Below are 25207 nucleotides of genomic sequence, written 5' to 3'. Positions count from 1 at the left end.
AGCTGTCAGCACAGAGCCTGAAGTAGGGCTTGAACTCACAGACTGTGAGATCATGACCTGAGCTGAAGTAGGACACCCAACCCCACTGAGCCACCCAGGTGCCCCAAGCATCCAGCTTCTGCTCAGGTCATGATCTCATGGTTTGTGAGTTCAAGCCCCATGTCGGGCTCTGTGCTGATAGTGCAGAGCCTGCTTGGGATTCTCTCTCTCTCTCTCTCTCTCTCTCTCTCTCTCTCTGTCCTTCCCCCACTCGTGCTTTCTCTCTCTCTCTCTCTCTCTCTCTCTCTCTCTCTCTCTCTCAAAATAAATAAACTTAAAAAAATGGGCTCCAAGTATTCACCACTAATTTAGTCTTTATTTTTTATCATTGAGATGTTTAAAATAGACACCATACATAATACATCATTTATCTTACACTCTGAGGGAACAGGACTTTCCACACCAACTGATACTACAGAGAACTTTCTGTGTTGACAAACTTCTAATATTCTCTACTCTATACCTACTTAATATTAATCCTGAAGCATTTTGAAATATGCATTTTCTGCTTTCTCAAACCAATCTTTTAAAAATATGCTTTAATTTATGAGAATTAAAAAATATTCAATCCCCTTTATATTAGCTTAATAATGATTGTATGTATTTAAGGTATACAACATGGTGATCTGATACACACAGTAACACGATTACTAAGTGAAGGTAATTAATATATCCACCTTCTCACATAGTTACCCCCACTTTTCTTTAGGTGGGGCCCTTTGACATCTTCCCCCTCCTACAGAGCCCACCTTCTGTTGTGCCCACCATGGTCAGGGAGTGCCTTCTTGGTCCAAGAGAGTCAAGGCATAATTTGGGACTCCCCGTTTCTAGATTCCCTAACAGACTATTTCCCCAATCCTTGCACATTCGATTATGTCATACTCCACGTGACATAACAAAGTTAATTTTTATGGGGTCTAATTAGTACAACTTGCTCTGCTGAGCCCCCAACTCTAATCGTCCCTATTGGGCCTTTTTTGCGGGCAAGCCTCAGACTCCTCATCTGGAAGACAGGAGACTGACCTGACCATCTGCAAGGCATCGGTTTCTCAAATCCTGGGAGAGTGGCAGTCCTGGGATCCCATGCTGTTTAAAGGGGATGGTTCCTACTGCAGAGACAGAGGAGCAGGGCTTGGGGCAGTGCTCAGCAAAGGGGCTCATGCTCACATCACCAAAGACAGCACCAGATGCCGTAGGCCTCCAGGTGAGACACAGCATCACTTCTGCAGTTGTCTTGCCGATAAAAGACAGAACCCGAATTCGATCAAGACCTTAGATTCGACGGCCAGTTTACAAAAAATACAGATGACAGGAAATGTGTTAAATGATACCACAGGGAGATATAATTGGCAAAATCCAGACTGTGGGAACAAACGAACCATTTGTTCTTCAACAACAGATTGCCCCCCCCGCCCCCACAAAAGATAGGAGAAACCATAGATTAAAAGCATTAGAAGACACAAATCAATGAATTGCAATTTATAGACCTCTTTTTTGAGATATCAATAACACGTTTTATGATAATCAAAAATATTTATTATAGATCAGATGTTTGGTGATATTAAGTAAAACATCATTCATGCTTTGATATAATATTGTACTTATGTTTCAAAACGTGTATGACTATAACTTAGTGATGCATACTGAATTATTATTTTTTAATGTTTTTATTTCCGAGAGCGAGAGAACGAGAGCAAGCATGGGGGAGGGGCAGAGAGAGAGGGAGACAGGATCCAAGGTGGGCTGTGTGCTGACAGCAGTGAGCCTGATGTGGGGCTCGAACTCACAAGCCACGGGAACATGACCCGAGTCGAAGCTGGACGCTCAACCGACTGAGCCACAGAGGCACCCCCCCCCCCTGCATACTGAATCATTTATGGGTGAGATGAAATTTTATCTGGGATTGGCTTCAAAATAATTGGAGAAGGAGAAAGAAGGTGAGGACACTGGTGAACAAGTGTGACCTTGACTTGGAGTTACTGAAGCTGGGTAAGGAGCACACGGGAGTTCAATACGTATGGTCTCTCCACTTGTTGTCGAAGTTTGCAACTTTCCTTAATTAAGGATAAAAGGATGATCATTTTGCCAAAAAATTCATCCCCAAGATTTCCTTTCACGAGCGACACTGGTGCTTGAAACTCAAAAATCTTAGCAGCCACCTGGGCAGGAACGCCGCTCTCCGAAGGAGGCCTGCCTCCGTGAATGCGCACGGCATCGCCCGGCCACCCCATCGTATCACGTGCTTTCTGGGGATCGGAGATTATTCACCAGCCAGACACAACTCGCCTCCTACTGTCCGCTTTCCATGCTGCGTTGGCACTTTCTGAACTGGCTGCTGCTTTAAGGTGCTGTCCGTAGCAAGTGGCAGTGAGATGTGTCCAGAAAATGGTACAAGTCACCAGAGAGCCTAGCGCTTCCGATGCCAGGGATCTGCAGGGGGCCCATGGTGGAGCTCGTTCTGCTGCTTGGTGGCACGGTCCAGGCTGTCTTTCCCTCATTCGGCCTGGTTCCTGGGGTGGTGGTCACATCACTCCTCTGGCCTCAAGGTGGCTGCAGCTGTCCCAGGCGTCCTCTGCGGATGCAACCCTGTCCAGGGGTGAAGCAGGGAGTGTCCCCCTGCCGTGTCTCTTTTTATTCATCCAGAAGGCTTTCCCACGAGTGTAGTGTCCTGGCAGCCTTTTCCTCTAGAACGGAGGCGGGTATTGTGCTTACATTAGTGCTGGCAGAGAGGATGAGACCACCAGCAGTGACAGGGACCCCTCCCCCATGCCTGGCCATGAAAATACCTGAGCAGGGGCGCCTGGGTGGCGCAGTCGGTTAAGCGTCCGACTTCAGCCAGGTCACGATCTTGCAGTCCGCGAGTTCGAGCCCCGCGTCGGGCTCTGTGCTGACAGCTCGGAGCCTGGAGCCTGTTTCTGATTCTGTGTCTCCCTCTCTCTCTGCCCCTCCCCCGTTCATGCTCTGTCTCTCTCTGTCCCAAAAATAAATAAACGTTGAAAAAAAAAATTAAAAAAAAAAAAAAAGAAAATACCTGAGCAGAATCAGGGCTCTGCCGGCTACAGCAGAAAGGGGCAGTGGGGACAAGGGACTTGTGTGGGCAACCAGCAGCATCCACCTAGAGGTTGACATTTCAAGACAGGAGAATTCAGGCTCACAGTGCCACAGCTGGTTTCTCAGGAGAATGGCCGTCTCGCACCTTGGGTGGCTCCCGCATTCCCGCCAGCTGCAGAGGAGTGGCTTTACACCCCTTTACACCAGGCAGGTGCTCTCTAGGACCCTACCGTCCCTACTGCTCCTGGCTCAAGTCATACTGGGGCCCTGATTATTCCCCTCCCAGCTCCCAGCGTCCCATGCCCCTCACAATGTGACTGCAGCTTCTGCAGCTTCTTCCATCGAGAGGTGGAGGCTACACCCCCCCCCCCCCCTTGAATCTTGTCAAGGCCTCGTCACTTGCTCGAGCTCACAGAATGGTGAGGAAGGAAGCGAAGGCATGCCAGTTCGTAATTCGTGCATGTCTGCTTGCCTTCCTGAAACCCTGTTCAGCCACCCTGAGAACAAGCTGGGGCTAGCCTGCTGGATAATGAGAGATACATGCACCAGTTGACCCTGGTGTCCCAGCTGCCCGCCAGACAGCCAGACAGCCAACGGCCGGCCGTGTGAGTGTGGCCGCTCTAGACCAGCCGGCTTCGGCTCACCTGGCCGCGGACTGCAGCCTGGAAGCGATCCGTTAGCCAAGATGAGCCGTGTCTGAAGCAGATCAGTAGAACCACACAGGTGATGTGCAGACTTCTGAGCCACACTACACCTTAATTTTAGGCCACTGTGTTTGGGAGTGGTCTATCTCCCAGCAGTAGCTGACTAATACACGCACACCCAGATTTTTTTTCAGCTGTTTTTATAACCTATTCAGTTCCTGTGAGCAATTGGGCTCGGGGACCCTGAATTAGGCAGAGTTTTTCCAACTTCACTGTGCTTGGGAATTGGCCAGGGAATTTACTTATCCAGATTCCTGGACTTCACTCTTAGGAACTTTCCATAGATTGGGTGAGCTCCAGATATCTGCATTTTAACCAGCATATCTGATTCTGGCACAGGAAGCCCATGGTAGTGTCAGCTTCGGAAACCATTTGTTCATGAGAATGAATCACTAAACCACAGTATAATCTCTAACATTACCTGTCCTTTAACATCAGGAGAGAGACCGAGAAGAGTTGATTTTGGCCACAGAAAAAAAAGCATGCTTATCTGTGAAAACTGATAAGCAATGACCAAGACCTCCCCTACCCAGAGTCACAGGGGATGCAGCTGACTTAGTATCATTTCTTGTTTTACAGAAAGAAATATATTGCTTCTCATTTATATAAAAACTCATGATCAGATACATAAATTATGAAACCCTGGATTTAATGATAGGAAGTTAACTATGGCTGATGAACCAAAGTTAGAGGGAGCAGCTGGAGACAAAATACAAGCATAGAGCAGACAGCCACAGGGAAAACAAACTAAGAACGTTGAAAAGGAGTAAACAACAATCTGTGGAAGAGATCCTGGAAGCCAGGAAAGGCTTTCATTCCTGTTGAGTTGGTCAACCGACCGTTGGCCATTTCACCAGCGTTCATCCGGGACCTACAATGTGCCAATCACAGTCCTCAAGCTTGCACACAGCAGGGAAAAACACAGGTAAACAGCCCTCTTCTTGTGGAGCCTGAGATTCTAATGGGGGGAGGGGACATAGATAATAAACAAGGTAAATAAAATTCACGCGATGGCATAGCGGGTTGAACTGTGCCCCTCACCCCGCCAAGATGAACTTCAAGTCCTAACCCTCCAGTAGAATGTTAGCCTTATTTGAAATAAGGTCTCTGCAGGTGTAATCAAGGTAACACGAGGTCATTAGGGTGAGCCCTAATCCAGTATGAACGGCATCGTTCTAACAAGAGGAGACATAGACACAGGGAAAACGCCACGCAATGACGGAGGCAGAGCCCGGAGTGGGGCACCTATAAGCCAGAGAATGCCAAAGAAAAGAGCAGAAGCTAAGAGAAAGCCATGGAGCAGGTCCTCCCCTAGAGACCTCAGAGGCAGCCTGGCCTTGCTGCCTACATTGCGGGCATTTAGCCTCCAGAACCGTAGGAGAATAAATTTGTTGTTATAGGTCACCCAGTTTGTGGTATTTTGTCATGTTCGTGGCCCTAGGAAACCAATGGAGATGCATGCTAAGAGAAAAATAAAACGGAATGGACGGGGCGAGTGCTGAGGATCAGGTTTGCGAGAGTGGGGAAGGAGAGAGCCAGGTGCGGACGTGGGGGAGGAGAATCCAGGTGGATGCAGCAAGTGCAAAAGTCCTGAGGCTCAAGTCTGTCTGCTAATGCTCGTGGCTTGGAGCAGGGTGGGTTAGGGGAAGAGCTGAAAGACTAAATGAGAGATAAAGGGATGAGAACAAGACAAGGTAGGGACTTATAGGTCACAGTAAGCCTCAGTTTGAGAAAGAAAGCCACTGGAGGGTTTTGAGCAAGAGAGCATCATAACCTTCTTTCTTTTTTTTTTCTTTTTAAACGATCACTCACAAGCTGCTCTGTGGAGAAAAATGCCAAAGAGGGCAAGAATGGAATGTGGAAAACTAGCAAGGAGGCACTGGCTTAAAATATGCTAGAAATAGCAGTGGCTTGAAGGGGCTATAGGTGAGAGCAGGGAGGGAGGAAGGGGTAGCTGTTGGATTTGGATGTTTCTTGCAGGTAAACCCAGGAAAATTTGTTGGTTATGGAGAGAGGAAGCTGGGATGACTCCAAGAATTTTGGCCCTAGGCCCTGGAAGCAAGGGGTTCCAGAATAACGATTTGTTTCTCCAGTTTGTTTAACGCACACGTTCTAATCCTTGGTCGTGATTTCCACGTGTACAATATACACTGGCTGAAAAATGTCTGAACCAAAATAGTCATTTTTATTATTTATACCGTTTGCCAAAACGCCTCCGTAGGCAATCCACGGATTTTTCGCTGTGTTAGGATGTTTGAAGTGTCAGCGCTTAGTAATGTGTACTCACCTACGGCAGAGGCCAGGCGGGAGAGCATGTTGAAAAGGCCTTGTTTCAATATGTTTCAAAGGAATGCAGCCCAAGCGCTGCGCTTCCTCGAAGTTGCCCGGCCAGGGCTTGCATCCGCTGGGCGGGGACCAGATCTCTGGCGGAGGGGATGTGGGGGCTCTGGAAGGGCCATGGTGTCCGCGCTGGCCGGGCTCCAGCAGACTTACATAATGACACTCTGGCGTTTGCCTTGGACTTCACAAAACCTGTGGTTAGCGTCACATTCCAAACAATACCATTGTCACACCGGGCTTAGAGCATCCTCGGGCACCCGGGACTCGCACTGCGTACAGGACCTCTACGGAATCCTGCCAACCCAGTGCCGGCCTAGAGGCCAGACACCCAAGCACGCAGGCAGCACTGCCAAGTCGGCCTCGGGGAATCGCACCAGCGAGCTAGCTTGGAAGTTTTAACTTCATTTTCTTCATAGAAAATCATTTTTAAAAGGAAACAAAAAAGGCTTAAAAAAAAAAAAACCCCGCCAAGGAGAGTCCTGCTCCGGGGCCGCGACTTAGCAGGCAATGCTGCCCAGGCCGCCGGCGAACACGTGGGCGGGCACGAGTGACCGCAGCGTGACCGGCTGCACACGGGCGCCTGAGGATGCACGGGACGGGACTCGGGGCATTTTTGTCCTTTCTCTAAAAGAGCGGCCTATCCGCGGTCCTTGCTGGCCTGGCCCACACGCACGGCCAGCGGGCAGCCCCAGGGCATGGCACCGGGCGGGATCCCCGACCCCGCCCGGCGGCGCGGAAACTTCCACCCAGCCGCGGCGGCGGAGGCGGCGGCGGCGCCGCCGGCGGCGTCTCGTCCTTGCGCACGCGCAACGTGACCGGGCGGCTGCCGGGGACCCCGGCCACAGCGCGCATGTCTCCACGCCTCGGCCTTCTCGCGGCGGCGGGAGGTGGGGCCGGCAGACGTAGCCCGGCCAAAGGCGACGCAGCGACCTCCTCGTTTCTCCCTCGCTCACCGCAGCCAAGTCTAGTCTAGGGAGACCCACGCCACCGCCGCCACCGCCCGTTTAGCCCCTCCCAGTCGCGTCTCCTTCCGACGCGTTGCTCTCCCCACCCTCACGGAGGAGCGCCCTCGTGCGCAGGCGCGGTAACCAAGGCGGCGGTGTCTAGTGAGGATTTGAAATCAGCCGCGCGTGCGCACTGACGTCTCGGCCCCGACGAGGGAGGCCGCGCTTCCTCCCCGCCCCGCTCCCTCCCCGCCCCTCATTGGAGCGGAGGCGGCGGCGCCCCCTCCTTCCCCCGCGCCCTGTCGCCGCCGAGAGTGTCTTTTCGCCGCCGCCGCCACCGCTGCAGGAGCACGGAGCGAGCGGCGCGAGCGTGACCGAGGGCCCGGCGCACGGCGGCGGCCCTCCCGCGGGTCCCGGGCCGCGCGGCGCCTGGGCCCGCCCCCTCGGCCCGGCCGCCCGCCCCTCTCCGATGGCCTCTCCCCCCGGCCCGAGTGGAACGCCGCCGCCGCCGCGGCCCCCGCGCCCGCCCCGCGCCGCGTGAAGGGAGCCCGACAGGCCCGAGCCGCCCGCCGCGGCCTGCCCGGGCCCGCCCCGCGCCGCGCCGGGACCCCGACGGGAGACGCCGCCGCCGCCGCCGCGAGCCGGCCGGAACCGGGGCACAGGCCCGCGCGCCCGTCTTCCCGTCCGCCCGCGGCCCGTCCGTCCGTCCGTGCGCGGCGCGGCCGGGGCTCGGGGCGCGGCGGGGGCGGGGCCGCGGCGGGGCGGGCGGGCGCGCGGGCCCGCGGGGCGGCGCGTGGATGGATCCGCGCGTGGCCTGGATCCAGCCCGAGCAGAAGGGGCCGGCCAATGCCCTGTGGATGCAGATCTGGGAGACCTCGCAGGGCGTGGGCCGCGGCGGCTCGGGCTTCGCGTCCTACTTCTGCCTCAACTCGCCCGCGCTGGACACGGCGGCCGCGGCGGGGGCGGCGGGGCTGGGCGGCGGCGGCGGCCTGGCCGGGCCCGCGCTGCCCGCCGCGTCGCCTCCGTCGCCCGTGCCCGGCCCCACCGCACTGCCCCCCGCGTTGCTGACGGCGCTGGGGCCCGCGGCCGAGGGCGCCCGGCGCCTGCACAAGTCGCCGTCGCTGTCGTCGTCGTCGTCGTCCTCGTCCAACGCCGAGTCGGGCACCGAGAGCCCCGGCTGCTCGTCGTCGTCCTCGAGCAGCGCCTCGCTCGGCCGGGCGGGCGGCGGCCGCGGCGGCGGCGGCGGCGCCTTCTTCCACTTCGCCGACGGCCCGCCGAGCGCCCCGGGCGCGGCCAACGGGCACCCGGGGCCGCGCGGTCCCGCGCCCGCCGGCTCCCCGCCGCAGCACCAGTTCCACCCGGGCCGCCGGAAACGCGAGAACAAGGCCAGCACCTACGGCCTCAACTACCTGCTGTCGGGCAGCCGCGCGGCCGCGCTGAGCGGAGGGGGCGGCCCCGGGCCCCAGGCGCCGCGGCCCGGCACGCCGTGGAAGAGCCGCGCGTACAGCCCGGGCATCCAGGGGTGAGTGCGGAGCCGGCGGGGACCGGGGCTGGGGGGGGGAGGGGAGAGGAGGGGAGGGGGGCCCGCTTTGTCCGGAGGGTGGCTGCGGGAGGCCCGGGTTCCACTCTGTGCCCCCGAGGTGTTTAGTTCTATTAACAATTAAATTCCTCTTGTAAACGAGGGCTCTGCTCGGGCCCTAAAACTGACAAGCGCGAGGAAGGGGCCCCCGAACCCGACTTGTGCAGAGGTTTTCCTTTTCAGCCTCTTGAGTGCCCCTGGAAGGGGGTACGGATACTTCTTTTGTCCTCTCCCCAACGCATGTTAGGTACCCTTGGTCAAAGCGGGGTGCATGCAGATAGATAGCTGTGGAGTTTTACGTCAGTTGCAGACGGTGTCAGCATTGCCAGGAACTTGAATCAAGTTGAAGGCAAATACTGGTTAAATACTAACTTTTTTTCCTGAGAAAATCCTTTTGAGGGATGATTGGTTTCTTTGGTAGTGATACAATTTAACCAACAGTGAGTTTACAAGTGACTTTTTTGGATAAGGACTTGCCTGTTGTGATTTAATTTTATGCAGAAAATAACATAAAAGTTCTTCTGTAGTTTTTAAAAGCCAGTTAATAGCATTTGAGGGGAATAAAACCATTTGTAGCACATATTCTTTGGAAGATGCCATCTTTTCTTGAAATATTTTCTTCTCAGCCTGGAGAGAAGGAGAAGTTCTAAGTTTAGTGCAATTACAGATGGCAAGGTCTGGTTAAAAACAAACAAACAAGCAAAAAACAAAAAACAGCGTGGGCGGGGGTGGGAGTGTGGGTTGAAGCAGTCCCAGGTGAGGCTGCTCAGGTGGAAACACCACTTACCCTGCTCCTTTGCCTTTCTGTGCTCTTCTGAGCACCTAGAAATGAAGTATTTGTACCCAGGTTTTATGTCAGTATTTCAAGACTTAACTCATCAACTTTCCTTGCACATCGCATCCTGATTTAAAAAGGCGCTCAGTCAAGGATCTTCTGGGCCGTTAGGGTATTCACAGATATTAGAGTTCTATAAATCTTGCGATGGCTAGGTACTGAGGCTGCTTCTTAAGAAATTCTTTTTTCTTGCTTCTTTTTTAACATATCTGTTCATTCAAGTTGGAAAACACTTAAGCTGGTGCTCCTTTAAAGTCTGTGAGGTGCCCACGGTAAAAGCTCCATGCCCAGCAGCCTGTTTCACCTGGTTGGGGTTAGAAGTGTTACTTTCGTAAATTGGCCGAAGCCGGAGCATGCGCCTCAGCCCCGAGTAGGAGCCGTTGTGGAGCTGTCCAAGAAGAGGTGTCGCGCAGTGGGTTCTTGATGTTGGCCTTTGACCTGAGTTGTTGGGGTGGGGTTGGGGACAGGAGCCACAGGTTTCCAGCCTGTCCTGTCGCTGGAACCGACTCCGACTCCGTGTCTTAGCCCCAGGAAAGTAGGAAGACACGTGCTTTTCACTGGGAGAGCATTTGGGGGCCCAGACAGTCCCAAGTCCCGCGTCTTCCTTCCGTGAGCTTCTAGTGCTGGTGGCGCCAGGCCCTTCTGCAAATTTCTCAGGCCCCAGAACCCCTTTCCTCACCCCTCGGTTTCCAGTGAGCTGCAGTACGTACGTTGGTGTTGCTTTTCTTTACAAACGAGCCCACTGTGTACCGGGTTCTTTGCCAGGATCTGGGGGCAGGCTCGGCCTGGGAGACCCCCGTCTCTAGATCCTGACTCTGAAACCAGGCCCTCCGTGAGTGCCGCTGGCCAGCACACAGCAGTACGGGCTGTCCAGGCGTGCGGGTCCTCCTTCTCGTCTGTGTCCCCAGTGCTGTCTTTCAGTAGATCCTCTGTGCCTTCTTCTCTGTACCCTTTGCAGAGCGGTCCCCTCTCCTCGAGATTGCTCCAGCGGCCCGTGGTCATCTGACACGCACTTGCTGGCCTCTGGGCCTCTCCCAGAACTGCCAGTGGGATAATGGCCTCTGTCAGCAGCTTTGGTCAGCTCCCATCCGCGTAGAACCGGGTGATGGCACCTCCCGCATCCTCAGCCTGAGCCCTCAGCATGCCTCCCGGGCCCTGCTGCTCGGTGCCCTGTCTGGGGGCCTGCTGACGGTCCTGCCCCTTCACCCCTGCTGGCCCTGTTGGACCTGTGCAGAGGCCACGTGTAGGGTTGAAGAGTAGGCCCCGGGGCCCCCGGGAACTCTGCATTCTAACTTACTTAAACGGGAGCCACTGCAGCAACGTGTGGGGTCACGCTCCCGTTTTCTGTTTTGCTGGCCCCCCTTCCTTGCCTGCCTCTGTGGCTCGCGTGCCCCACTCTGGGTCTCCCCACTTCCTGCCATCTGTGCCTGGAGGAGGACCCTGTGGGATTGCCTGCCAGGCGCCTGGAAGGGCCGGTGCCCCTGCTTGCTCTGCTACTCTGCACGCTTCCAGCAGACCCCGTTTCAGGAGGGACAGAGGAGAGGAATGGGAAACCTCGGGAGCACTTGAGCTGTGCCTGCAGTGAGGTTTCCGCCGAGGCCCGCTGGGCCTACGCGACGGAACTTTTTGGCATCGAGAAGTAGCGCTGGTCGAGAACTTGGCTCCGGGCGCCGGCTTCCTCCAAGCGACGAGGAAGGTCACCACGACGTGGTTCTTCTGTAGCTTAGAAAGAGAGCCCTCGGCCCGGTCAGTAGCAAGGAGCCTTGGTGATGAGGAGCTGCTCAGGCTTCCTGTGAGTTCCCAGGACAGGCATTGCTGGAAAGATCGTGTCTGCGGCCCCGAGAACGGGTGAGCAGGAGCCCGGTGCTGCGGGAGCCAGAGTAGCATCAGCCAAGGCCATTCGGGCCTTTGCGTGGTAGCCCGTGTGGCAGGCAGCCTGCACTGCTCGTTCCTTTCTGGGGAGGGGGCTCTGCCCTTAGGAACCTGACCTGGTGGCCCAGCCCTGGGGGGGTTGCCGGTCTGCTTTCCTCCTGGAGTGAGGTGAAGAAAGAGAGTGGAGGAGGGCACGGGGATCAGTACAGGAACTTCCGAAGCGGGGAAGGCAAAACGCTGGTTCCGGAGAGCTCCGGATCGCTCTAGTTCGTGTTCTGCGTTTTGGTTGAACCGTCCAGCTTTTTGTTTTGGGAGCGGTGTGAGTTGTGCCCTCTACCCACGCTTCTGACTCGGAGATGCAGGTGGGTGTGGACAGGCTCACGGGCCCTGCGCATCCCAGCCTCTGCCCCTGCCTCTTCCCTTTCCCCATGCCCTCCCCGCCTCACCCCCGTCCCAGCAGTGCGTTGTTACTTTGCCCGGCTTGGTCCTGAATCCTTCAGAAACCTCCTTGAAGGCAAAGAGAAGGCCCGGGTGAGAGGGTGGGAGCGTGGACCGCGGAACTTGGCCATGTCCTGACAGGTGCCCTGGGAAGTCCCGGGAAGAGCGCAGGGGAACGAGGCAAAGCCTCCAGCTCCTGGCAGGCACCTGCAGGCCTGCGCCCCACCCAGGCTTCCCAAGGTTTTTGGCCCTCGGCAGGTCTTCTCTGGCGTGCCTCGCTCGGGCCACATCCTCTCTGCGGGGTACTCGGCAGTGTTTAATTTTTTGACATCTGTTCACTCAGAGAAAGACAGCTCTCTATCTGAAGTTGGTGAGAGACGGACACATGTCGCTCAGAGGACGTGGTCAGCCACGCTGGCCTTGTTACTCCACATGTGCTCTCTTTGCTCTGTTCTGAGAGCCAGCCTGGAGGCGCGCCCGGCATCCCTCGTCCCCCTCTGTGCTTGCAGCCTGACTTGGCATGCCGGACGTAGTGCCCGGCACTCCCTCCCGCAGCATGGCCCTGCGGGGACCCAGTGGGAGGGCACAGGTGAGACTCGCGGGGCCGCCGCAGACCCCAGTGTGCCTTGCCCACACACCCCGAGCGATGCATGGCAGAGCTTAGTGCGAGACCTTCCTCAGAAGGTGATGGGTGCGTGGGGGGCCTCAGTGGCTCAGTTGGTTAAGCATTTGATTTTGATTTGATTTTCTTGATTTTGGCTCAGGTCATGATCTCAGGGTTCCTGGGTTCAAGCCCCATGTCAGGCTGTGCGCTGACAGCGTGGAGCCTGCTTGGGATTCTCTCTCGCGCCCTCTGCCCCGCCCCCCCATAAATAAATTAACAAAAATTTTTAGAAGGTGATGGGGGTGCACATGGGCCTCCCTTCCTCATGCTTGTCCCCTGTGACCCCGAGAGTGTAGGGCCATAGATGGAAATAGGAGCGACCACATGGTGCACACGTTCCTGCTGCACCGGCCACATGGGATGAGCCCCCACCCCGGGATTCCTCCCCGCTTGCTAATAGCATCGCCTGGTCCAGCCCATCCTGCTGGCGGCTGTCACTGCACAGTGATGTCGGGAAGCTCGTGCAGGTTGCCCCTCTGGTGAGGTTGGACACGCTTCCACCTGCTCCCTGATAAATGCCCATGGGCAGGGTGAGGACTGCGGACACGGGAGAGGGGCACCCAGGAGGAGGTGGAGGGCAGGACGGGCGCCCCAGAGAAGGATGGGGCAGTCCTGTGGGAAGATCGAGCCCACAAATGCTTCTGCAAAAACTGGCCTTGGTAACGCTCCTGCTGAGGACGTCTGAGTGGGGAAACGGGGACCCCGTGTTGCTGCTGTGAGCTTGTGACCAGAAAGCAATGACACAGTGCCGTTCGTGCCTTAGAAATAATGCGGCCTGGACCGAATGCCTTCGATGATGGTTTGTAAGTCAGTGTTTTAAAGTATCGGGTTCTCATAATTTTAAGATTTGTACTTCAAGGTTAGGCCTCAAACCTCCTTTGGGTTGCTATTTGATAGGAAATTTGGGTTCCTGTTTTAAAGAGAGTCCCATACATCCGATGGAAGGAGGGATGATCGTTATCCTTGGGAAATGAGCATTTTCTATACCTTGGTATACTCTGGTATTGTTTAGGATCTAGGTTTTGAGTTATGCAATAAAAGCGGGTTGTGAAAAATACAACAAACCGAAACACCCTGTGATGCAGAGGTTGGGAAACCGGATTTCGACGCTGCCGCCACAACACAGGCTAACAGGTGAGGGGTAACTGCCTCGTGCTAACTACGTCCATAGGACATTGTGTAGCCACAGTGCCACCTGGAAGTTGCTGCTGGCTGTGGCTCTGGAGGGGCCCCTCCAGAAGGCTCTGGGCAGCCCGTCAGGGGGTTCTCTTTTCCTAAGGCTGCTGAGGGAGCGGGGCGGCCGAATAAAGGCAGACAGGTGATCTTGGTAACGGGGACAGTTGCCCCCCTGTGCAGGTATACGTCTCAAGCGGGGTGGTCAGGGGCGCATCGTCCCTACGGTGTGGGATTTGCCCTGCAAAGTAAGTGTCTTATTTTAAGAATCCTGTGCGCAGTGTTGTTTTTTTTCCTGTGTAACAAATGACCACAGACTTAGCGGCTTACACCAGTACTCGTTTGCTGTGCCTCAGACTCTGCGTGTCAGAGGTTGGGATGGCTGGGCTGGGTTCTTGCTCAGGCTCTCCCCAGGCTGAAGGCGGACTGCTGTATTCTCAGCTGGAGCACAGGGACCTCTTGCAGACTTATTCCTGATACGGGCAGAATTCAGTTCCTTGCTGTTGTAGGACTGAGGTCCCCGATTCCTTACTAGCTGCCAGCTGGGGACCTATCTCAGCTCCTTGAAGCCATCTGCCTTCCTTGACTCGAGGTCCCTCCGTCTTCCAACTGGCAACAGTGCCTTGAATCTCTCTGGCCAGGTCTCTGCCCGCCGGAGGAAGCCCTGTGCTTCAAGGGCTCGCGTGCTCAGATCAGGCCCACCTAGGCGATTTTCTCTTTTCAGGGCATGTACTAATACAGTGGGACCACGGGAGTGATGGTGATGTCGTCTTAGCCACAGGTTCTGGGGGTTGGGGCCCGGAATCTTCTGGAGGCCGACTGCCATGTGTGGAGGCGTGCTCCTGTAGGTAGACTTCCCTGCCTTAGGTGACAAGGAGGTTGTGGTTTTCTTTGCCAGCTCTTCTCTCCCTTGACTGGACTCCAGCCCATCATGATGACTCTGGTAGATTTCTGGTCCCTGTCCTCGGGCTTGGCTGTCACAACTGAACTCGGACAACCAGAGTGACTAGCTCTGAGTGCCTTTCTGTGCCTCTCTCACGTGAACTTCTCTTAAAATCTGTCATCAGAGAAAAGTGTACGTGGAAGCCGTGTGACTGAACGCGCGAGAGCTGTAGTGACTGACGGACCATTCAGGAGGCATCCTGCATGGGCCCGCTTAGGAAAGCTGTCCTTCCTGTGGTGGGGTCGGGGGGGGGGGGAGGTCAGGAGTGCTAGGTCATCCATCAAGCTGTCTCTGGAACTTCCAAATACATAGCAGTCCGTCTTTGCTTTGAGAAGACGCCACACCACTTAGACGGCGGCCCAACTTCGTGGGGGTGACCCTGGTTTCAGAGCCCTGTGCCGCCTCCAGGCGGAGTATGAAAACCCCACACGGTGCTTCCCTGGTCCCTTCCTGCGATTCCCTCTGCTCTGACACTGCTGACCTCTGTCCTCCTGCAGCCCCGGGTCTCAGCCTGCCTTCCCAGTGCCAGTACCCGCTGGCGGCCACCTCCCAGTGAGCGCCTGGTGACCGAGGGAGGGAATGAATGGCAGGATCTGCCCGCTTAGGTGAACGGATGAGGAGGGGCAGGGCTGTATAGTTGAAGTCAAATGCTGAAGGTAACTCGTATGGTTTGTCTTAGAACTTCTGAAGATTTGATGGCCAACCTGAAGTTATATTAATGCAGAACATTAAAATAAAATTGATTGCAGTTTATCTGCTCATCATCCCAAAGAGCGTGGTTAAACCAGTTTAATACCTTGCAACACAAAGCAGAAAGCTTTAAAAAAAAAAAATCCTGTATTTGAAAGGCATCCATTTAGATTTAGCCAGTTTCTCTTTGTTATTGTAAAATTAATACCTAACCCTGAAAAGTTAGGAAACACTAAGAGTATAAAGACAGCTTGCCCATCCTTCGGCCACCTGGTGCGTGCCCGGTGATCAACGTAGGGGGTCCTGAGCTCCCGAGGCCTGCTTCCCGTGTGTCGGTGGCCAGTGGCGAGGCGGGGCTGGGTCTCCAGGCTCAGCAGGCCTCTGCACAGGTTAGCCACTGACAGGGAAGCCTCGATGGCAGTGTCTTGGAGGTGCCCAGGTTCCCGTTGGCAAGGAATGTCTTTCACTGTCAGCGACATGCCTTTTTATGGTGGGTCTGTGCTCGTTTTTAATTCCTAAACCAGCCGCTGCGTGGAACCGTTTAGGCTCCCCTGTGGTTTAAGACTGGAGTTCATTTCCTAAGTGATCACATGTGGATGTAGGTAGTTGTTATCTTTCCGTGTGTGATCCTCCTGTTTCTGCGATCCCGTGGATCCGAAGGAGTGGCTGGGACGCAGGAGTCCAAGGGAAATGCGGAAACACATCGATTCCTTCTTGCTTTGAACCCTTCGGCGGAAGTCTGTCTCCCACCGCTGAGGCAGGCCTGTGGCCTGGAGCTCGGTTAGCCTGCGTCCCGCACCCCAGGGCCTCGTTCCCAGGTTGGGTTTTGACCTCTGAGCCTCAGTTTCCCCATCTCTGAAGTGCAGTCTGCCACATCGCCCTCGCAGGACGGACCGAATAAAGGGGACTTGCGAGAGCCGTGTGAGCTGTCATGTGGAGGACGGGGACGGCCGCTCCGTCCCTCCCCTTTTCTTCTCTCTGAGGAAGTGGAAACCAAAAATCAGGCGGTGCTTGTGGCCAACTGGTCCGGGTTTGAAAATACAAGTTTCCCCCTCCGGCCAAAGCTTTTCTTGGAGAAATGGCTAAAGCCTGAAGTTCCAAGTCCTCTGGGGCCCCTGCCATGCTGTGAAGACGCTTCTCCCTTTGAAGGAATTCTTCTCCGAGTTTAAAAATTTAAACTGTGCCTAAGTAATGCATTCTGCAGTTTTTAAACAAGCGTCTTTCCAGAGCTTGAAGGGCACTCCTGATCTCTTAGGTCTGTCTCCGCATGTCACCTGTTTGAAGTCCTTGAGGGTTTTTTGTCCTGTGTGCACGGCAGGAGTGGCTGTCGTGTTATTTCTCTGAGCTCCTTGTAGCTTCTAACTTCCGTTCTGGTATGGTGGTGCACACAGCAGGAAGGGGCAGGGAACTTGCGACGTAGAGCAGACTGTCCGGCGGAATGTTCTGGGAAGATGGAGGAGTTCTGTGTCTGTGTGGTCCAGTACGGTAGCCACCAGCCACGCGTGACCCTCGAGCGCTTGCAATGTGGCTGATGCAACTGTGGGACTGAGTTTTAGTTGCATTTAATTTTAATGAAAACTTAGATAGCCGTGTGTTTGGACGGCACCGAACTAGGGTAACTTTAGATTCTTTATTCGAAACACAAAGTTTGATTCAGTAGCTGCTGCCTAAACGAGCGCAAACCTGAACAACAGCAAAAGCTGTGGTGCTCGGCCGGTCCCCACTGGGAAAGCTCTAGAAATTGCGTTTCGGAATCCCTAGCGTATATCCTCTTCAAAGGGCTGCTGTTTCGGTGGCACGCGAAGCCTGGGCTCCGTCCGTGGCGGGGTACCAGACGGAACGACTGCGTGTGGCTCAGAGCGTCCAGTCTGGCCCGTGGGCGGTGGTGTCAAACCCCCTCTGCCGGGCGCGTGCCGGAACCTGGACGGTCCCGTCTTCCCTGTCACGCAGCGGCCACGGAGGCTCCGTGGGGCTCGGCTCTCTGCGCGAGCCTCCTCCCTGTGTTCTGAGAGCAGGCCCGGGAAGTGGGAAATACCACCCCTGTCTTGCAGACAGAAAAGTAACTAACGCCTAGGCAGGCGAACACGATCGTTCCAGTGTCAACGTCAGGAGCTCCAAGCAATGCTGAATGACGGAGACGTCTTCGTCTTCGCGGGCGACGGTTCGCAGCTCACCCTGCAGATCTGGCTCCAATGTGTTTGCTTTCCTGAAGAGCGAGATGGCACGGGGGAGAGGGAGGGCGAGGTCCTCCTGTGGGGGCTGTGAGACACGGCAGATGATGACAAAGATGCTGTGGGGGAGGCCCGGGGACAGGGAGCCAGTCCTGCAGCCCTGGGAGCTGCGGTTCCTGCCTTCTGCAGACATTCCAGAACCGACCTGGAGGGAGCAGGGCTCCTCCCACCTGGAGCTTCCTTACAAGCTGCCATCTAGGAAAAGTGAAGCCCGTGATGAGTTGCTGTTTTAGCTGAACACAACTGAAGGCCAAGAGCAGGACCCGTGAGCGTTTTTGGACTGCCTCCTCCCGGTTCTTCTTGACAAGAGCTCGTTTTAAAGAGAGAATAAGCTTTAGTAGATGAGGCACCTTGTCCAGGGTGCACCTACAAAACCAGAAGAGCTGCAGCCCCATGGCGGGCCCGCTTGACCACAGAGCCCCCGGGCCTCGCCACTGCCCCTCCGGGAGCGGAACTGGTGTGCTCGGGTTAGGAGCAAGATGTGAGGACTCGGTGAGTTGGCAGAGAAGGGAGCCATAGGGCAGCGCAGTGGAGTATCTTGGTTATAGACATCGTCTCTAAGTTTAAGCAGAGATTTCTAAAACTTGAAGGACAACTCTGAGTGATCCAAAATACAGAAGAGGATACCTTACATGGTTTGTGAAATGCAGACATCCCGAGGTCTTGCTGTAAGTGAGCTCCTGGGAAAAAGCTGACGATGAGTCTGTCTAGAGAGTTTGTGGCTCTATCAGAGACCGACTCACAAGAGATGCAGGTCTGCATACAAGCACAACGTAAACGAGCATGGAATGGAGACCAATTCCAGGTGAGAATTTGTCACAGGTTAAAGTTTGGAATGAACTGAAGCTTGCAAAATTGGTAAGAGTGAAAATGGCCTTTTAGGATTGTGTTTGGGTAAAGACGGGCAGAAGTGAGAAGCTTGTGGTTGGGGAAGATGGCTCACCGTTCTCCAGTCTTCCTTCACAGGCGAGCACTCCAGTCTTCCCTTTGCTCCCGTCTAGCCAGTGGCCTACAGCACCCGTCACCGTAATGATCATCACTGGCCCTGTTGACTCTCACCCCTTTGTGTAGCGGCTCCTGTGGCCCTCGGCCGGGAGAGGAGGAGGGTATGGCTCCGGGCAGGGCGGCCCCTGGCTCACACAGCTGGCAGGTGCCATGCTGGTTTTGGGTCCCAGGCAGTCTGAGTCCACAGTGCGTCGTGTCAACCGCGAGACGTGCAGAGCAAAGAGGGAATTGTTCGAAGAGGTACAACAATAGGAAGAAAATGATTACGTTGAATTCCGGTCTCTCGGCTTGCAGGTGGCAGCCTGAAGTTCTGCCCAGGCTCCGAACGAGGCAGGGACCCCGAAGGTGGGCTTCTGTGCCTTGATCTCCCCAGAAGGAGCCCGAAGTAGTTTCGGACAAACCCAAGTGTGAGGTCCTGGTGCCGTCACCCGGCATTTCGAAGTGACTCCTGTAAGCGGCCAGTGATGCCATTGCCACATGTGATGCTGTGCCTCTTACAGTTCTGTGTGCTGATTGCTTTTTTTCCTTTTTGATATTTTTTTAACGTGTATTTTTGAGAGAGACAGAGCACGAGTTGGGTAGGGGCAGAGAGAGAGAGAGACACACACACACAGAATCCGAAGCAGGCTCCAGGCTCTGAGCTGTCAGCACAGAGCCCGGCACAGGGCTTGAACTCAGGGACCATGAGATCATGAGCTGAGCGGAAGTTGGATGCCCAACCGACTGAGCCACCCAGGTGCCCCTGTGCCCTAATTGCTTTAGAGAGCGTTTCCAAGAGTGCTTTCTGCTGATTTTTAAATAAGTGTATTATTTTATTAAATGGATTTGTGTGTGTTTGTGTTTTCTTAAAAAAAAGAAAGCTTAAAAATCATTACTTTCACCACCTGGAGAAAAGCAAAGTGCAATTAGGTGACTGCCATTGGGGACCTCTCTCTCTAAGCCCACGCACGGGCGGACATGTGGATTGACCAACAGAAATAGTTGCATTACTACTCACGTCTCTTTAAATACACTCACTACATTATTAATTTTGCCTGAAAGTGAAAGTAATGTTGAGCATCAGATAGAAATACTAGCTTCTGAGAGGTGTTGTGAAGACCAAGAACATAAAAAAAAGATGGAAACCTTAAGTGGCTAAGTGCAAAAAGATCAGAGTAAAACTTTTAATGAAATCATAGCAGTTTGCTTCCTGCTTAACATAGAGATGTTAAGCCCCTGCTGTGGACTGAATCACGTCCCCCTTGAATTCCTACATTGTCGAAGCTCCAGACCCCAGTGTGGTGGTATTTGGGGAAGGGGCCCTTGAGGGGGTGATTAGGTTTAGATGAGGTCATGAGGGTGGGGGTCTCACCCTGGGATTAGTGCCTGTGAGACAAGAGGCCAGAGAGCTCCGAGGCCCTGTCCGTGAGAAGGCAGCCGTGTGCACCCCGGGAAAAGGGCTCTCGCCGGAACCTGCCCACGCCGGCGCCCTGATCTTGGACTTGCAGCCTCCAGAACTGTGAGAAATACATTTCTCTTGTTGAAATTGCCTGGTCTGTGGTGTCCTGTTACGGCAGCCTGAGCAGACTAAAAGAGCCCTTTTATACATCTTTACCTCCTGATTTGCGTTACATTATTTGTCATCATGAGTTAAGCGTTTGTATTTTGTTCTGTAATTAGAATCGCTACCATTTACTGAGCCTTTACTGAGTGCAGATCCTATTCTAAGTACTTCGTCTGGATTCATTAAATCTTCATGACAGTGACGTGGGGGGGGGGGAAGGGGTGGGCACCGTGCGCATCCTCGTGTCTCACGTGGAACAGCGCAGGGCCCCGCGAGGTCTCCCAGCTGGAAAGCAGCAGGGCCTCTGACCCCAGGCCTTCTGGATGCCTGGTGACTCTGCAGTGCTGCCTGGACACCGGAAACCACAGTTTACAATCGATTAGTCTTGGTTTTGTGTTTATGTCAACTCGGTGCTCACCACCAGGACTCTTACGGGGTTCGTGAAGATTTCCGAGTTCTCGGCGGGGTCGCTGTTTCCAGTGGGCCTCACCGAGGGTGCGGCTTTGCTGGCAGAGCTCTCAGGAGCCGTGCCTTCTTGCCTTCAGGTGCTGTCGTCGGCGTCGCAGGAGCAGATCCTGCTCCTCTGGCCGTGACCCTGGCCTTGCTCTGCTCTGGCCGGGGCGCCCCTGGTCCTCGCACCGAGCTCCGCTGAGCACCGGGGGCCCCCGGCAGCCCTTGTGCGTACTCAGCAGCTCTGCATGCAGAAGCCTCTGGTGTCTCTCTGGTATGTGCCTGCACTCAGGTCTCTAAAGGGGAGCTAACTGGGGCCACGTTCCTGGAGGCCCGCTGCGGGCCCCGGTGCCAGTCTCCCTGCCTCAACCTGGCCGTGTGTCTGGCTGTGGATGCTGTTCGAGATCGGAGGCAGGTCGGACTCCCCCGTGGGTGAGGGTGGTTCGCATTGGTCAGTTTGTCAGTCGCCTGTCCCAAGCCTTCCCCTCGCCTAGGCACGGTTCTCTGTGCCGCGGCTGTCCCAGCGTCGGTCGCACCCGCACAGCGGGCTCTGCCCTCACTTTAGGGAGACCGGCTGTGCCGCGAACGCCTCGTCCTCCTGTTAATGGGGTGTCTTTTCCCTCCGGAACCTTTTCCCCTCGGATGGCTGCAGTCATTTCCTTCTGCCCTGCGCTCGTTTTGTGGAACGAGGCTCCCGTTGCTTCGGCTCCCAGTCTGTGTGCTTAGCACTGACCACTCCCGCCCCTCACTCTGCTGTTTGTCAGCAGAAGTCCGGTAAACCCGACTTCCTGGGCACGTTCTTACCGAGGTTTCTTCTCTGTAGAACAAGGCTCCAGAGCACACTTGTCCTGATCTCCGCTTGTGCCTGCCTCCCGACTGACTTCCTTGCTTCCGTTGCGTACTGGGTTCCTCTCTTTTCTTTGTGTTGTGTTTCATTTCGTTTCTTTTAGCTTTTCTTTTCGCTGTGTTCTGTTTCTTTTCTCTTTTCTCTTCCTCCCCCCCCCCCCCCCCCAGGCCACCTTTGTGCCCACGTGGCACAAGTGTGTTCCTGCTGTACCCTTCCCACCTCACTGAGAAGCTTCAGCTCAGGCTTGAAAGGCCGTGTCCGAGGCCGGCCTCTCCGGGACCTAGCAGCCCTGCGGGTCTAGAGGAGAGGCTTGGGGGACTCGGCGGGCACCTTTGTGGGGGCTGGAGTCTTCCTGAATGACTCCGGCTTCTGCAGGCCTCTTGGGCCCTCTTCCTTCTGGCCATGGGGTGTCTTCACATGCCCACAGTCTTGTTTGCTCGGGAGTCAGCCCAGGGGAGCTGCCCCTGTGTCCGGGCTTGGGCTTCCTCCGCTTCCCCAGGCCTCCCGAGCTCACCCTTGCCGCGGGGACCCTGCCGCACGTCCTTCTCCCGGAACGCTGCCCCCTGAGCTGTGGGGTCTGGCTGCTGCTGGCCCTGCGAGCCCAGCACCAGCCCCGGCCCCTCGGCACCCAGCCTCCGGCAGCACGGGCACGGCCGGGCTGTGCGTGTGGTTGTTGCCTCCCCTCTCCGCGCTGCCCTCTCTGCTCTCCCAGACTTTGAGCAAGGGCCTTACTTACTTCGTCGTGCTCCCTACTCAGAGCCAGCAGCAGGGTAGTGCCTGCTGTCTCGTAGGTCTGCGGGAGGAAACTGGAGAGAGAGGACTTGCGTCTGCTTTCTGCACTTCGTGTTGCCTTAAACCTTTGGATCCGTTAAGCCCTCCCCCTCCTCCTCTCCCCTCCCCAGCAATTTTCCAGTCCTGTTGTGCTTTTTCTTTCTTTTTTTTTTTTTTTAATTTTTTTTAATGTTTATTTTTGAGACAGAGAGAGACAGAGCATGAGCGGGGGAGGGTCAGAGAGAGAGGGAGACACAGAATCCGAAGCAGGCTCCAGGCTCTGAGCCGTCAGCCCAGAGCCCGACGCGGGGCTCGAACTCACGGACCCGTCAGATCATGACCCGAGCCGGAGTCGGACGCTTAACCGATGGAGCCACCCAGCCGCCCCTTGTTGTGCTTTTTCTTAAAAACGTTTTCAGTCCTCTTGGAGGGACCTTGGGAGGTTGCTGAGTGCTGAACCCTCTCCCGAGCCTTAAAGAGGCTGTGGTGTCCCGCGTGGGCCCCTGACAGTCGGTCCTGTAAACTGGACGGGACCAGTCGTGGCTGGCTGAAGAGTATGCATACGGTAAGTGAAAGTCCCGGGAGCTTTTCTCCTTTGGGGAGCGGACGTGGGCAGGTCCCGGGGAGGCGAACGCGCCAGCGTGTGGGGTGGATGGGGGCTCGCGGCCCTGGCGCCGGGCAGGTGATGAGCGCCTGCCGTGTGCCTGTCTGGGGGGGCCACTTGGAACCGGATGTAGGCCTTACCCAGTGCCTTTACGGTCTTGGTGACAGGGAAGGTGACCTCACGTCCTCCGTCAGGGGCGTCGGGACGACTTGTCTCCTTAGAACAGCACCGGCAGTGAGACCGTGCGTGCCTCTGGTCCTGCTGAGTGGTCGAGGCCAGGCAAGCAGCGGGTGGGGGTGGAGGTGGGGGGTGGGAGTCCCAGATCCTGCAGGAAGCCCACGGGAGGGCGGCTGAGTGGGAGGCTCCAGGGAGCACTTTGCGCAGCGGGAGCAGAGGCCGCCGGGCCGCTGACCGGCCTCAGCTCTTTGTGCAGGAGCGCAGCCCCGGTGCGGTGTTGAACTGCCGAGCCCCCCGTCGGACGGGGCGATGCTGGTGGTTACCCGGGTCGCGCTCAGGAAACGTGTCCCGCGGTGCCTGCACAGAGCGAGCCAGTGGTACATGTCAGCTGGTGATACGCGTGTGGCCAGGGAGTTGTGGGGTTTTTCTCGCGAGTCCACGTGTAGCCTTCGGACCTCCCTCCGCACGCGGCCCTTGGGCAGCAGTGCCTTTGATGAGCTGGCCCGGCAGAGCGGGCCCGTCAGCCGTGCCCGGCGCGGGGTGGCCAGAGAGCCTCGCACACGTCTCCTCTGGGTTCATCCTTTGGCACCTGCGGAGGATTTTCTGGGAACGTGAGGGTAGTGTTTCCGGGAGCCCCGTCCTTGGGTGGGCACTGCGGGGGCGGGGCGTGAACGGTGCCGTCTGCGGTAGCTTCCTGAACCAGTGGCTTGGCTGGCTCCAGAACCAGAACGTTAGCGACGAGGGGGCCTCGGAGCCGAGCGGGCGCGGGGTCTCCTCGAGAGTCGCGGCGCCGGGCACGGCTCTCTCGTGGGCTGACAGGGCCGGAGGACGCGCCCTTGCCGGTGTGCCCGAGACGTAGGGGCAGGAGACCAGGGTCTTAGAGAAGACTTACCACAGGTACAGGGATGTCTGCCCTGGAACCTTCGGAGGTAGAGAGGCGTCAGTTCACGGAGCTGATGGGATGGTTTTTTGGTGGGTTATGGTCATGAGAGCAGTAATGTACTTGTTGAAGAGACCTGGGCAGTAGGGAAGAGGAGTCACCCGTGATTTTCCTGCTGGCACTCTAGTGTGTTTCTCTGCTGTTTTTAGTGCTACTTTGAATACACTGCACAGGTGTCATTTTGTATTTGTTCAAATCTAATTCGCGATCAGTGCTTCCTCGGTCATTGGAAAGAAAGCTCTTTTAAACAATTTAAAAACGTTATGTGGATGTACGTTACTCCCCGAGTAGAGTTATAGTCATGACTTTGCATTCTTTATAAAGGGACCCATGTTGCAGAAGTTTCTGCACAGGTTTCTGTATGTCGGGCCACCTCCTGAGTGTGGCTTCCCAGCTTTGTGGCTAAATGCTGAAGTTCAAACTACACAGCTCTGGGTCTGAGTCTCGGTTGCATGATCCTGGGCTGGTTACCACCTGCCTAACGAATAGTTTTCTCATTTGTAGAGAGAAGACAGTATTTGCTTTCAGGACTGGGAGGCTCATGAAAATGCTGGTAACGTAGACGATACTGTGTAGCATTCCGGAATATTAACGTTTTCAGACTCTTACTAATCTTCCTCAAACGATGATAGTCTTCATGGAGGGTCGGGATCTCTGGAAAGAGGACAGAACGTGTAGCTGTGTTCATTTCAAAGGTGGTGCAGCCACTCGAGCTGGCAAACAGGGCTCGGGATCTGGGCTTTTAGACGCAGCCATATGGTTCCCCCTGAGCACCCTACAGGTGGCCACGGTGCTTCCTGATTGTGCCGTGGCTGCTGTGCAAGTCTTGGTGGCAATGGCCTGAGCCAGCGCAGGAGAAAGCCAGCATATGTGGCTCAGCAGATTGCCTTCTTGGCCTCTCCTTGCCCCCCCAGCAGCTCTCCTGGCTGTGAGCTAGTCCTTAGACTTGTAGGTCGTGGATTGCACTGTGGGCTCTGTAGGGCACCAGTGTCAGGAGACTGAGCCCTTTGGGCATTTTTGCCCCTGATGGATTGTGGACGTGCTAATAAGCAAATGGGTTTTCTCTAGCTGGTACCCGTGGCATGGGATAGGTTCTCGGGGGTAATAATACAAAATGGTTCTGAGTAGCACTGACCCCACCACTGGACTTTCTATTGACTCAGCTTGTGAAATGCTGGGTTAGATTCACTCTGGTCTGTAGGAAGCTCCCGGGTGCCTCACTAGAGTTCTCTTTCTAGAAGCCATGTCAGAATATCCTTTCTTCTCTAGCAGTGAGTTCAGGAGAAATGCGTTAAATTAAGTACTTTTGTCATGGATTAATTATAAGCTTCTGGTATCTGAGTTCTTGCTTTCTGTTGTGAGGGGAA

At 55.5% G+C, this 25207-nt stretch overlaps 1 protein-coding gene and 1 long non-coding RNA gene across 3 annotated transcripts in view; one reads left to right on the top strand and one right to left on the bottom strand.

Moving 5' to 3' along the window:
- Positions 1-327: 327 nt before the first annotated feature.
- On the bottom strand, positions 328-7632 carry LOC109492300. The gene is made up of 2 exons (XR_002146147.3): positions 6082-7632; positions 328-2723 (listed from the first exon to the last, which is right to left on the bottom strand). It is a non-coding gene; the product is annotated as an uncharacterized LOC109492300 (long non-coding RNA).
- A 207-nt stretch (positions 7633-7839) lies between these two features.
- TENT4A (terminal nucleotidyltransferase 4A) overlaps positions 7840-25207 on the top strand; it is a 46425-nt gene continuing 29057 nt past the window's right edge. The window contains exon 1 of one of the 2 annotated variants that reach the window (XM_023239676.2): positions 7840-8600. In XM_023239676.2, coding sequence (XP_023095444.2) covers positions 7876-8600 — 725 coding nt within the window. In that variant the 5' untranslated portion in view covers positions 7840-7875. The remainder of the gene's footprint in view (positions 8601-25207) is intronic. The other variant, XM_023239675.2, reaches the window with a different exon arrangement.

The sequence above is a fragment of the Felis catus genome, chromosome A1 (genome assembly GCF_018350175.1).
Source record: "Felis catus isolate Fca126 chromosome A1, F.catus_Fca126_mat1.0, whole genome shotgun sequence".
In the NCBI taxonomy this organism is placed as follows: domain Eukaryota; kingdom Metazoa; phylum Chordata; class Mammalia; order Carnivora; family Felidae; genus Felis; species Felis catus.
The sequence above is the reverse complement of the archived record's forward strand: the minus strand, read 5'-3'. Positions and strand labels throughout refer to the sequence as shown.